At 41.3% G+C, this 13,601-nt stretch overlaps 1 protein-coding gene across 1 annotated transcript; it reads left to right on the top strand.

Annotated features, from left to right (window-relative positions):
• Positions 1–1,884: 1,884 nt before the first annotated feature.
• On the top strand, positions 1,885–4,979 carry camk2n2a (calcium/calmodulin-dependent protein kinase II inhibitor 2a). Its single transcript, XM_003438174.5, has 2 exons — positions 1,885–2,455; positions 3,032–4,979. Exons 1-2 carry the CDS (start codon positions 2,287–2,289, stop codon positions 3,100–3,102), a joined length of 240 nt encoding a protein of 79 aa, XP_003438222.1. The 5' UTR covers positions 1,885–2,286; the 3' UTR covers positions 3,103–4,979.
• The last annotated feature ends 8,622 nt before the right edge of the window (positions 4,980–13,601 follow it).

Raw genomic sequence — 13,601 nt, forward strand, 5'->3', positions numbered from 1 at the left:
TAAAACAGATTAAACCAAAAATTAATGGCAAATTTCTTTGACAAACATGTGACATTTGTATGTATTTGATCAAAACTGACCTGACATTATTGCTGTATTAATAAACTGAGTAAACAATAGTTAAGTTCCACAAAAAAAGAACATTTCAGTGTTGCTGCCGAGTTGTCCTAACACTACGTCTGCCCTGTACTAAACTAAACACAGGCTGTTGGAGCACCATGACATTTTTCATAACTCACAAAGTGACACAAAAAAATTAATTTTCTGGCCACAGCTGCGACTTTTCTAATGATGTCGTCAATATGCTCAGACAATGAAAAATAGTGGTCCAGTGTAATTCGCCATAATCTAATTGGCTTGTTCTAGTTTTTGAGACCTGTACCCGGAGCTGTTAGAGCGCTCTCACTGTAATTTAGATATATTTAAAATCGTATGATTGTACAGACCAAGTTTAGCACAGTTGCCAATGTGTCCTAGCACAGCAGATAAATTATTGCAGTAGAATAAAGCACAGTGGAATAATTGGTTTATGACCACAGCATCCTGAGCATGCCTGATCTCTGATCTGATCTTGGACACTGAGCAGGGTCGAGACTGGTTAATGCTTGGATGAGAGACTGCCTGGGAGTACAGGGTTGTGTAAGCTTGGACGCCACAGTGGTGCAGTGAGATGTTTCCTGGTTTGATCCTTGGCTTGGGTTTTCTGTGTGGCATTTGCATGTTCTCCTTGTGCCTGCATGGATTCCTTTTGGGTATGTTGGCTCCCTCCAACTGTACAAATACATGCATGTTAGACTAGGTGGTAGATTAGCCATGGATGTGAGGTAAGTGCATAGAATAAAGCAATGTATGGTTAACACTTGTTTCACTTCCAAGAAGGCAGACTTACTTACTTCTCTAAGCTTTGTGACAGTCTTTCAAAGTTTTTCTTTGAAAATTGGTTACTTTTTCACAAATTTTCAGTCCAGTGCTTGTAGCTAAACGGTTTCAAAGGATGTTGTTCTATATTTGTTATCTTATGGAGTGATGAATCCAAATTTGAACTTTTTGGTTGAAATCATCACAAATCATCACATCAGTGGTACAAAGAAAGTCCAGCGGTTAAACAGTGCGTGTCTTTAGCCTTCTGTAAAACACGGTGAAGATGCTGTCATGATTTAGGGCTTCATTTTCCATTTGTAGCCAGTGGTCTTGGGGATCTTGTCAAAACTGATGAAATTCTGAATACAGAAAAGTTCAGTCAGATTTTTATCCACCATCCAACAGCATCTGGAGAGCATCTGCTGGGTAACACCTTCATTTCATTTTGTTGGCGGAGAGTAGTAAAAAGAAGCAAACATCCCTCAAATGTGTGGAACATAAAGGGGGGGGGGGGGGGGGGGGGGGGGGGGGGGGGGGGGGGGGGTTCATTTCTATTGAAGTTTTTATGTATAAAAAGTGTTTTTTATTATTTTATTTTTGTTAGTCGAACATTGCATTGCAAGCCTCCACCCAGCTAAAACTTACATCTTTTAGCTGCATCTGGCACAGTGTACACATTGTCCATCGTTCCTGCCAAAAATAAATAAACATAAACAGGTTATACTACTAATAAAGTATATACAAATAAAATTAATTGAAATTAAAAAGTACTTATTCCCCTTCGAAAAGCAGAACAATAAAAAAGGTAACCTATGAAAGGGAAATGCAGGCTATAACGTGCTACATTGAGCGCTTTCCTGTGTCTACAGGCTGAATAGACATCCTTAGGAAAAGTCCACTTCTCGAAGCCTCACGGGGCTGTGTCAGTATCTAGCAGTTTCGTCTCTCGCCTGTTGATGTCAGTCTTGCTCCTCTACCACTCGGAGTCCCCACGCTCACACACATTTACACACAACCACACTCTCGCAGCTTCAAACCCGGATGGATGACTTCACCGTTCTGCCTGGGTTTCCTTTATGATCCCGGGATCTCCCACTTCCTTCGCCAGACATCAGCCAGCAACACAGGCGAACACATCTCTCTCTCTTTCTCACACGCACACACAGATACGCACACACAGTCACGCTCGGTTCCTCTGCTGCCGCTGCAACACATCCAGAGACCACAGAGAGACCACAACAGCACCCGGACCTCACGCACCGGCTCCCCTCATCCACGCAGACCGAGGATCGCAGCAGGAGACGGCGCTCTCAGACGGAACTGTACTGGCACCACCGAGGAAGACTTTCAACAACTTTTTTTGCTTGATTTAAAAAATAAAAGAACTTCCCGAAGCTGGTGACCCTTCTTCACTGTCTTGCCACGATGTCTGAGGTGCTGCCATACAACGAGGGGAAAATGAGCGGCTACGGGGCGGACAGCGAGGTCAGCCAGATGTCCTTTAGCTGCGGACTGCAGGACACAAGCGCCTTTTTCGCAGCGTCGCAGGCAAAAAGACCCCCAAAGCTCGGGCAGATCGGCAGAGCCAAAAGAGGTAAAAACGAATTCTGACGCTTGACATTTACAAAGAATGCCACAATTATATATGCTGCGCAAAAATGAGCTAGTTATATGAAGGCGCTTTAAGTGACTTTGGAATTAAGTTCCCACATTACTGTCGTTTCCAGAATCTTCCGTGATTACCAGCAGCTCGATGCAAAATGCACCGCAGTTGCTGTTTTTCTCACAAGTGTCATTGGTCGTGGACGAGATCCAGACTGTTTACATTCACTCACCAGCGATAATATTCATGCAAGGACACACCCCGTGATGCAATCGACTCAAGTATAGGGTTTAAACGAAGGGATTAAATAATATTAATAATAATAATAAAGAAATGGCTCGAGAATGAGTTGTTCACCAAGTGCGTGTGCGCGGGGATTGGGGATTTGCAATAGTAATAACAATTCACCGTGCAAGCGCACAAGGGCCACATTTGCCCAAACTTACTTTTATTTAGTGCGCAATACCCCCCCCCCCCCCCCAAATTGGGAGCTCCAGGGTGAAATAAATCGTGACTTCTGATTGTGGCTCTGAGTAAACACCGTCTTCCTCTTTTTCTCCTCCACAGTGGTCATCGAGGACGACCGAATAGACGAAGTCCTGAAGGGGATGACAGACAAGTCTTCGCCCGGCGTTTAAACGTGACCGATGCCTTGCAGACTTTTTTAATTTTGATCACCGATTTGAAGCACTTGTCGGCTGTGCATGTTCGAGGATTGTGCGGGGAGGAAAAAAAAATTCACGACGGCACGAAGCGAGGATGGGGTGATGAAATGAAATGGAGAGGAAAAAAGAGGCAGAGAAAAGGGAACGGAGAAGGCTGAAGAGAAGAGATGAAGGGAAGAGGAAGGAAGAATAAGATGAGAGAGAGAAAGAGAGAGACAGAGAGACTCTGGGGAGGAAAAAAATAAAAGACCAAGATTTATCATGGGATTGCTGGCAATTCTCCAAACGAATCCCGATTTTAACTACAGCTGCGCAGCAGGATGTTGAGATGGCGGGCCCCGCTCTGTGTCTCAACCTCTGCTGACTTTAATGATGGATGAACTTGTCATTAATTCACGACCATCTCTATTTTTCCTCCTTTCCCCCCTAAAGCGCTGTAAGCATCAAAAATACTGCAACTAGAGGCTGAAGCTAAATCCCAGCCCCATTTCAATAAGTTGTACAGTAGGTAGGCTAAGCTCCGAGACATCCCCCTCCCCCCTCCCCTACCTTCCCTCCCTCCCTCCTTTAGGCTCTGCTTTGTTGATTCAATCGGCGACGGTGCATTCAAGGGAGCTGTCCTTTCAGCACCGGTCCAATGCATTCCTGTTGCTGCTAATGCTTTTTGAAAACAGACCAACCAAAACTCTACAGTCAGCTAAATAGAGGAGACACGTTGTATGTAAGAAAAAAAACAAACAAACATATATATAAATACATATATAGATATATATAGGAGGGTGCAATGTGAATATTTTCTGTTTTGGCACTTAAACAACAATAGGCTGCAGATTAATTGAAAAAAACAAGGCTACATTCTTCTTCTTGCATCACCCATCAGTGGTGAAAGGTGCAGGCTGACACCTTCATGTAGCCGATTTACACCTGCACATATCTCTTTAAAAAAAAATCTTTTCTTTGCATTTCCAAATGCTCAGATATCTACAGAGGCCAGCAGGAACACGGACATTATAGTAATGTTTTAAATAACAGTCATGAAATTGATGGGAAAAAAACATTTGCTCTCTATAATTTGGTTGTTTAGATTTTGCAAATATTTGTGTTTCGTCTTCGATGACTTTAAAGATTCTCTCCATCTATTTGCATGAACTTTCACTCCGGTGCCAACGCAGGTGCCACCACTCTTACCCTGGCACGCTTCTTTTTAACGAAAGTCATATTTGTATTTTTATATCTAAATATTTGTTATTTAAATTATATGCTAGTCTATCGTCTTAGAATTCATCAACAGGAATATTTGTATTACGGAGAGGATATACAGAATGAGACTGGCCTTCAGAGAGGCAAAGCGAGGACTTTTTTGGGGGGGTTGGACTGGTCTCATTCTATATCAGATGTCGCACATTTTTTAAAGACTAACTGAATGTGTCTGGGGTTTTTGCACACATCAATGTTAAACTATTATTAAGAAATCGTATACTGTGACTTGAGCTTCGTTGATGAATTTGTTAGAAAATGGCAGTTTTAGAGTATATTGCACTGTTTACGAGTATCCTCAAATAACATGTTGTTATATGATCGATTTTTGGACATTACCGTTTTTGTTTTGTTCTGTTTTCTTTTTCTTTTCTTTTTTTTTAAATTTTTTTGTTCATTTTGTACCATTATTTTAAAGAAACTGGATATGGTTTGTTGTGCATGAAACCTTAATATTTTCAATAATGAAACATCGTTTTATGAAGCAAAAAAGCAACAAAAATGTCATGACATTCTAAGAATGAGTCATTGTATATTATGATGCCATTTTCACTGTATTTGGTGAATTAATAAATGGTGAAAGAAAATGTTAATGCGATTCGTTGATATGGCTTTTATCCCAAGACACTCTCTCTCTCTGTGTGCGAGCAGAATAACAAACAAACTTGGACTGCTTCTGTGAATCGCACTGCAGAAGGCAAAAAAACAACAACAACACATAAACGAAACAAAGGGCGCACCATGCGACACACACCGTTGCAGCACTGGGAATCGAAAGGCCTTTGTGCACTCGGTAGCCATCACATTTGTGACAGTAAATACTGATCCTCGATTAAAGAGCGGGGAAGAAACAGTGATCCAGCTGCTGAGCTGTTAAACAGCTCTTGTGCCGGCCTACACTAGTGAATCCGTTAAATCCAAAACCCCTAGGGAGCTACAACTGGCTACATGATCATCTATCAAAGTCTGGCAGTGTCCCTCATACAGTAGCTCTTGATTAGTCTATCACAGGCATGTTCAAGCTCGCTTTAATTTTCCAACTCTGACGCACAGGTATCATAAGTATCATGGTCTTAAAATAGTGATTGCAGCATTTTTATTTATTTTTCTTCATCCAATGTGCCCCCATTGTCCTGTCAGGTGAATTACATTTAAACTATCACTTTGCCACCTCTCAGTTATCATCGGTTAACTGTTCCATTACTAGTCAGACACTACAATAAGCTTGTGGTCTATGCTATTTACCAGCCATACATATTATAACAAAGGGATCAGTGAGCTTGGAAAGAAGGTTGACTGGACTTCTTTGAGTTTCGTTAAGATGCTAAACAAAAGAACTGAAACTTTAGAACTGAAGAAGCCTCTCAGATGAGAGGTGAAACGTCTTCACGAAGATTAAAGAAGTCCAGTCGCTTTTCTTCAAGCTCTTTAGACTATAAAGACCAATTATTTCACCTTTTGAGACCTTCTAAATTCTCAAGAACTGTTGCTCTTTGGACTTCCTAGCACTCCTTTTTAGTTGGTTGGGCTCATGCACCCATTCATGGCAACCTTCTGATAAATTGTTTGCTGAGCATAATTTGCTGAAAGTGAGAACCCAGTAGCTTTGTAGCAAATCAATAGTAGACTTAAATGTCCTGGAATCTATGAAAACCATTGGTTTCTCTATATCAGTTTGACTTTTCCCAAATGGTAAGTCACTCCACAGCTTTGATCAATGATCAATGGTTTTTGATCAGTGGTTGTTGATCAACGCTCATGAGAATTTGATTAATGATCAAGGAACTGCCCTCACAGCCCATTGTTCTTTGCTGGTTTCACTTGTTGTGCAATGTACTGTTTATAAGGTTGGGGGAAACCTGCAGTCACCTGAGACTGAAGAAGTCACTTGGATGAGTAACGAAACATTTCTCCAATTGAACGCTACGTCCAGATGAACCTTAATGAACCTCTTGGGAGTCACTCCACAGCTTTTCCCTATAGAAAGCCTCATTTTAACAGTAATTCTTGTTTGGGAATCATAGTTTTGTTGTTTGTTTGTTGTTTTTATTTTTCAGGAAGAGCTGCTAATGAATCCTGTGCCAGCAACATTGTTTATCTTTTCGGGGAAACATGGTCAGGTAATATCAGCTCTCCACAACAAACTGAACAACACAGAGCCAATCACACTCCAGCTTCTATTTCTGGAAATCATGCAAGCTCAATAATACATTTCATCAGTTTCAAACATCGAGTACCAGGACGGATCTATAAACAGCTACATGTTATGACAACAACAACACATGCATTTTTATTTTAATTGCACTCCATCCTAATAGAAGAATATACGAGCGTCAACAAAGCGTCACGAGTGTAACCATCCACGTTCCCATCAGCGACATTATTGACTGTCCTCACAACATCAGCACTGTGCAGAATGAACAAATAGTGCTATTGATTATGTTGTTGTTGTAGTTGGTCTATGTGTGCGTGTGTGTGTGTGTGGCTGACTGAGGCCGTGGACAATTACACATCTCACAGTAATGGGCAGTCCTGGCAGGCCGGAACCAGACTGACATATATGGGCTGATATTAAGCTTCACGCCTCTTACCCTGTCATCAGCGTGTCTCTGTATATGTGAATCGTTTAAAAGTCAGACTATCAATGGTGCTGCAGTGGCTGTTCAGATTCTGTTATTCAGGATAATTATCAAATATGTTCATGTTCAGGAATTGAACAGATTATGCATCAATCTATAGAAATTTAATGTAGATATGTAGATTCAATCATCTTGTATTATTTCCCAATAAAACTTTGAGATTCAGTAGTGTCCATTAGCTTGGGGTCATCCAGGCCATGGTAGCCCAGAGTGTTTCAAAACAAGGCAGATGGACTTCTTTAGGTACGTGAAGACATTTCGCCTCTTGTCCAAGAGGCTTCTTTGGATCATAGTCACAGGTATTTAGGGCTGTCCCCTTGGGGCTATCCTTTTCCAGGCATTTTCAACCCCCACTCACACCTTGACTCAGGTGACCTCAGTAGCTCAAATGATAGTAGGCTGTGGTGCGGCAGGGATTTCACACCTTGGTCCTGGTGATGGTAATGACCCACAACTTTTTTAAAACCTTGGCTCATGTGTCATGGATTGGCCTTCCCACAGCCTGGAACTCAAAGGTATTAAAAGAGTGTGAGATCATCTTGACAGAGAATGGGAAAAACAGCCGAGAAGAACCTTGAATGTCTTTTAAAGAGCTTGGAGAACTATTCGTGAAGACTTCTTAAAGAAACTATAGTATGAGAAATATTGCCTGAGAAAGTTCAGGCTTTGCTGAAGACTAAAGGTGGTCATACAAAATATTGAATTTCAAGCTTGTTAGAATTGAAAAAAGTCAGTTTTTGCCCAGTATACTGTATTTCCATCTATGTTTGTACACAGTTCAAAAAACTGCATTTTCCTGACACAATATAAAGAAATAAGGGGTGGCTAAAGACTTTTGCACAGCACTGTATGTGAATAAAAACAAAAGTCATAATAGGTTCTCTTTAAACTGCAGCATAAGATGTTTCTTTAACATTTCAGTGAACCTGTGAGCTACTGCCCTCTGATGACACACTCATTCAGTTCAATCCAGTCATCATTTTACAACTCTGAAGGTCAGAGGTCACATGACTGCTGGCTGGACTCGCAGATGTAACTCAGGCTGACGTAGAAGGTAGCCTGGGAGTGCAGGCAATGCTAGGGTCACGAGAGACATGGCATTCTGTGCTAGGATGCAAACACGAGCCCCACAAACATGCAGAATGAGCACTGTAGATGTCATTGCAGTCAGACCCTCTGTTGTCATCCCTTAAGCACACAAACGCCACTTTCCCCAACATCCTGAGTGGGGATCCATTAATATTTCTCCTCCTGTTACATAATTCTGCCACGCAGGATACCATACCATTATGCCCTCCCACGAGACAGCAGCATCGTTTTCTCTTAGACTACGCTGCTTTTAATGCAGCTACCGCAGCTAGTCTGAAGCAAGTGGCTACACTGTGTGTAAGTGAAAGGAAAAGACTTTATTTATTAGGATAACACTGAACACCCTGAATGCCAGAAAAAACTAATCTGAAACCCCCCCCTCAGTGATTTAAGCCACTTCAACTAGAGTTAAAAACCAAAAGGGAGTGTCCCTGAAATGCAAGAAAGAACACCTCCTTATGCAAGGAAGTTCAGTGTGCACGCAACCACGGTATGTAGCTGCAAAGGTTAAAGTTGACACACACATACCGCTATGACCTACAAGGTGAGGGTCACATAACTCATGAGGGGGGTAGCTGAGCTAGTATTACCATTAGCAAGCTAATCTGCAAGAAAGTTTACAGGCGCTGCTGGGTGTGCAAGCTATTTCTATATTAGGAAAAGCAGAAAGAACCAGAAACAACTGCAAAGTCATCATGTGTTTTAAGGATCTTTAAAGAGTTGTTCTCAATGTGATTAAACAGGTAAGTTTGGACCAATGTTATTATCAATTATAATATCATTTTAAAGGAAGTTATATTTTTGAGTCTTTCCTGGCACTGGATTTTTGTCTCTTCACTCTGGACCAGAAAGGTCTTTTTCACAGCAGACATCTTGGCCTGTCACAGTACAGAGAACACAGACGGTGATGGATGGATGCCACTTAGGGAGGTCCTGCTCATCTGCAGGCTGGTCAACACAGTGGGACACAGTGGAAATGAGCCATTATTGCTACACATTCCTGCTGTTGTTCTTCTGATGATGTATGATATATGTCTTATGAAGAATCAACAGCAGGCTTGACTGATAAGTATCGCTGTATCTCCAACTTTGATCCACTTTGATCTTGAGAGGGCCAGACCAGTGAAACTGCATGATAACTGTGTAACATTTCAGTACAGTGAGGTCACTGCCATCACCAAAAAAAAGTTTGTGATGCTTTGAGTTTTGTGACATCGTTTGTTATCCTGTTGGGAAAAGCCATCAGAAAATAGGTAGACTGTAGTCATGAAGGGATGAGCATGATAAGCAGCAATACTCAGACAGGCTGTGACATTTAAATGATTCCTAGTTGGTACTAAGGGCCCAAACTGTGCCAAGAAAACATCCTCGACAATATTGAAGTTTTGATACAGGGCAGGATGGATCCAAGCTTTTAAATTGTTTACACCAAATTTTGATCCAACCACCTGAGTGTCGTAGCAGAAATCGAGACTCATCAAACCAGGTAATGTTTTTACATTCTTCTGCTTTCCACTTTTGGTGAGCGAGGTGAATTGTAGCCTCAGTTTCCTGATGCTTACAGGTGTGACACCCAGTGTGATCTTCTGCTGCTGTAGACAATCTACTCCAGAGTTCAACAAGGTATGTTTCAGAGATGTTCTAATAAAACTTACCTGGGACGCAAACAGGCAGCAAAGCTGTGTCGTGATTCTGCTTAAACACAAATGTGGCAGAATAAATCCAGAGATGTTGTGTTAAAGCATGCTGTAGACTGTTTGACTTGCATGATCCCCCACACAACACCCACACACCAAACCATTGAGAGCCAAACGACGCTTCCAGAGAGGACAGGGCGGTGGTAGAGACAGACATGAGAGATACAGAGAGGCATTGAGTGTGCAGTAGATTAGTGTTGTTGCTGCCCTTGGGCAACAGAGCATAGAGGACAATTAGCAGCAGGAGAGAAAAGTCTGGCTCCATTTTCTTACACACACACACACACACACATATATATAAATACTCAGCACTCAATCACAGCTTGAGATACCTGGATTTTACAAGTGATCAGGGGGGAGAAACAAAAACTTTTCAGAAGGATTATTTTTATGTTTATGTTTAAACCTCTTCTGTGTACGGCCTCTGCCTCACTCTGTGGTTATATAATACTAGCCCAGTCGAGTTAAATCTCACTGTCGGGGTCTGTGCTACTGCACATCAGTCATTCCAACTAACAGAGCTGAAAATTAAATTTAAGGACGGAGGAAGTTATTCGTATACGGACGGGACGCAAACTAAAGTAAGAAAACTGAACCCAAAGGAGAAAGAAGTGGGGAAGATGGCATCATGCTGCAGGGGACAAGAGAGCAGAAAATATAACTCCATGAACAAGGACATACCCAACCTCCACACACAGAGTGCTGAATCCATCAAATGTTATGTCCCAGAGCTGCAGAGTGGCTGGCTGCTGCCCCCACAGCAGCCTCTGTGGTCAATATCAAACCCGCTGCCATTTATGAATTACATAAGCACCCTCCTGCTATGCACATCGAACAGGTGCCAGGCCGTACCTGAACTTTGCTGCTCAGAGAGCAAGGGCATTACAGCCATTTGTCACTATGGAAACCAAATTGTGGTCATACAACTATCCAGTGGGGTTTACCCAGATTTTTAAGTGTATGCAAGTATTTGTTGTAATGGGAAAGCCAAAAGTAACAGGAAGCACAAGGGTGGTAATGTTAGACCCACTTTAACTTCTAAAAAAACAATACATACGATATGTGATATACTGTGCTGTGAAAAAGCATTTGTTCAAATATTTGTCACACTCACATTTTTCAGATCAAAGAAATTTTAATATTGGACTAAGATAATCCGAGTAAATACAAAATGCAGTTTTTAAAGGATGATTTCATTTATTAATAACGGAGAAAGATTATCCAAACCTACTTTGCTCTGTGGCAAAAAAGCAATTCCCCTGCAAACCTAGTAACTGTTTGTGCCACCCTTGGCTGCAAGAGCTGCAGTCAAATGTTTGCAGTGCCTGGCTGAAGTCTTTATTGTTCTTTGGAGAATTGCTTAATTCAGCCACACTGGAGGGTTTTCAAGCATAAACAGACAGTTTAAGGTCGAGCCTAAGTATCTCACTCTCATTTAAGTCCGCGTTTTTGAGTCATTCAGAGCTTGCTGGTGTGTTTCCTAGCATAACCTAAGTGAGCTTGAGCTTCATGAACTGCTTGCCAGACATTTTCCTTCAGGATTTTCTGGAAGAGAGCAGAATTCATGGCTGAAGTCATGCTGAAGAAGCAAAGCAGCCCAAAACCATCACACTGCCACCACCATGCTTGACTGTTGGTATGATGTTTTACGAAATGCTGCATTGGATGCGCAGATGTAACACGATGCAAACCTTCCAAAAACTTTTAAAAAATCAGTCCACAGAGTGTCGATGGTGGAAGTGCACGCAACCATGGCTATTTGTCACTCCTGGGACTGTTAAAGTTACAGTGTGTTAAATCTCAACAATAGTAGACTGGAGACAGCTGAATTCTACTTTCTTGCCTCTCCCAATTCAATTGCATAATCCTAGTTATGGTGGCTGTTAAAGATATCCTGAAGTTTTCTGTTGGCAAGCACTGCAGTTTTTGCCACCATTAGCTGCTAGCCTCTGTTAGCTGTAGTTAGCCTCTGTTCTACAATTTGAGCCCATACTGTTAGCTGCAGTTAGCCAGCTTTAGTGAAAAAGTCTTTGAAGTGGATTGAACATTGTTGGACCCAGACACTTGGAATGGAATCAAACTGTTATCAGAGACAAAGTGTGATTTTTAGGACACTTGAGCCTAATGTTAGCTGCTACAATGTTAGCTTATAACCAGCTATTATTTAGCCGGCTTTGTCATCAGCTGTCCAGAAACGGAAGGGTCGTATGTCTAATCTGCTAACAATACGTGTTTGTGCACATATTTGTGAGTTAGAGCCCTGACTTCAGTTCAGAAAATAAGGTTTGTGTTAAGAAGGAAGAGGATGACATGTAGACACTTGTCATGCTTACTCTTTCCTTTGTATTCTTACTTCTTTTATGAGGTGGACCCTTTTCAGATGATAAAATGTAGTTATGATGATTCATATCTTGATTCTGAATGTGCAGACATGACCTCAACTGGGTATGCTCATGGGCAAGCGACTTGGGACTAGCAAATTGTTGTCAAGCCAATAAAAGTTTAAGAGTTTGGTTTCAAAGTGAAATTCAACCCTCTTCCATTTCAAAACACCATGAAGGAAAAAGTGGTCTGAATGGGACTTTGGTTACTACCCCCATCATTTATACTTTCTATGCCAAACGGGGTACCATCAATCCTGCATAAGACCTCTATAGTCATCAATAACTCCCAGTTCTCCCTGTTGTTCAAAAGTTAATAAAAACCAGTATTTCTGTACAGTGCAACAAAAGCTTAAAATAAAATTGAACTCTTGCTTTTTTCATATTACGATAAAGCTTACACAGTGCACATAGTGCTTTTTTATCACACACACACCTTTTTTTAGTGGGGGGGGTTTTAACATTTGTATGATATTTTTTAATTCGTCTGATTTTTCTTATAGTTTCCTCTTCCTTTAGAAACTTTGCTGCTCTGCTGCCAGTAGTCCATGTTTCTGACTCATCTTAAGCTGCCAACACAAATTCTTTTATATCCTGTATATGTTGAACTTGCTGTGTTGTACAGGTTAGCCCACAAGTGGGAAAACAGGACAGACTCAGAAAAGGAAATATACCAGGGAAACAAGGCAGAGGAGAAACCAATGAGGCCAAGGAAGACAACAAGGAAGGCAACAAGTAAATCAAAAGAGCTGAACATGCATAAAGAAAGTGACAAAACAAGGCAGAGACACAAACAGCAATGACAGGAGGCGCCATCTAAGAAACCTGAGGGGAAAAGAACAACCAAAAAGAAGACAAGCTTCGAAAGGAAAAATCAAAACCATGGCACAATTTTTTTTATGTTATTTATTTATTTTGTTAAGTGTGATTACATTCAAGGAAACAACACTTGAAACAATCATGAATCAGTTAATTCATCAACAAGCGGGGGAACTCTTTCCACTCGAGAGTGACATGATGAAAAGCTCCAGAGCAGCTGTGAAGCAAAGCTTGAGGTGAGGCTGTTTGTAACCTCAAACTCAGAAACCAAAGCTACGGTTTATTAAAAACAACAACAACAACAATAATAAACTTATGATACTCAACAACAAAAAAACTGATCGAACGCAGGCATAGAAAAAAAAAAATCACACACCTTTTTTCCCTCCACGTTTTAAAAATAGGCAGTAATTAGATCTCAGTGGAGAATTAAAAATAAATGATTTCTACTTTATTAATGTGGTCCCCCCTCCAGTCACCAGCCTTCCTGTCTGTCTGCACGCCCGGTGCTCTCGTTCCCCTCTCTCTCCTGTCTATATTTAAGCAGCAGAGATCACAGGACCTGCACTTCATCTCATGTATCCTCAACA

This window comes from Oreochromis niloticus, linkage group LG18 (assembly GCF_001858045.2).
Source record: "Oreochromis niloticus isolate F11D_XX linkage group LG18, O_niloticus_UMD_NMBU, whole genome shotgun sequence".
Taxonomy (NCBI): Eukaryota; Metazoa; Chordata; class Actinopteri; order Cichliformes; family Cichlidae; genus Oreochromis; species Oreochromis niloticus.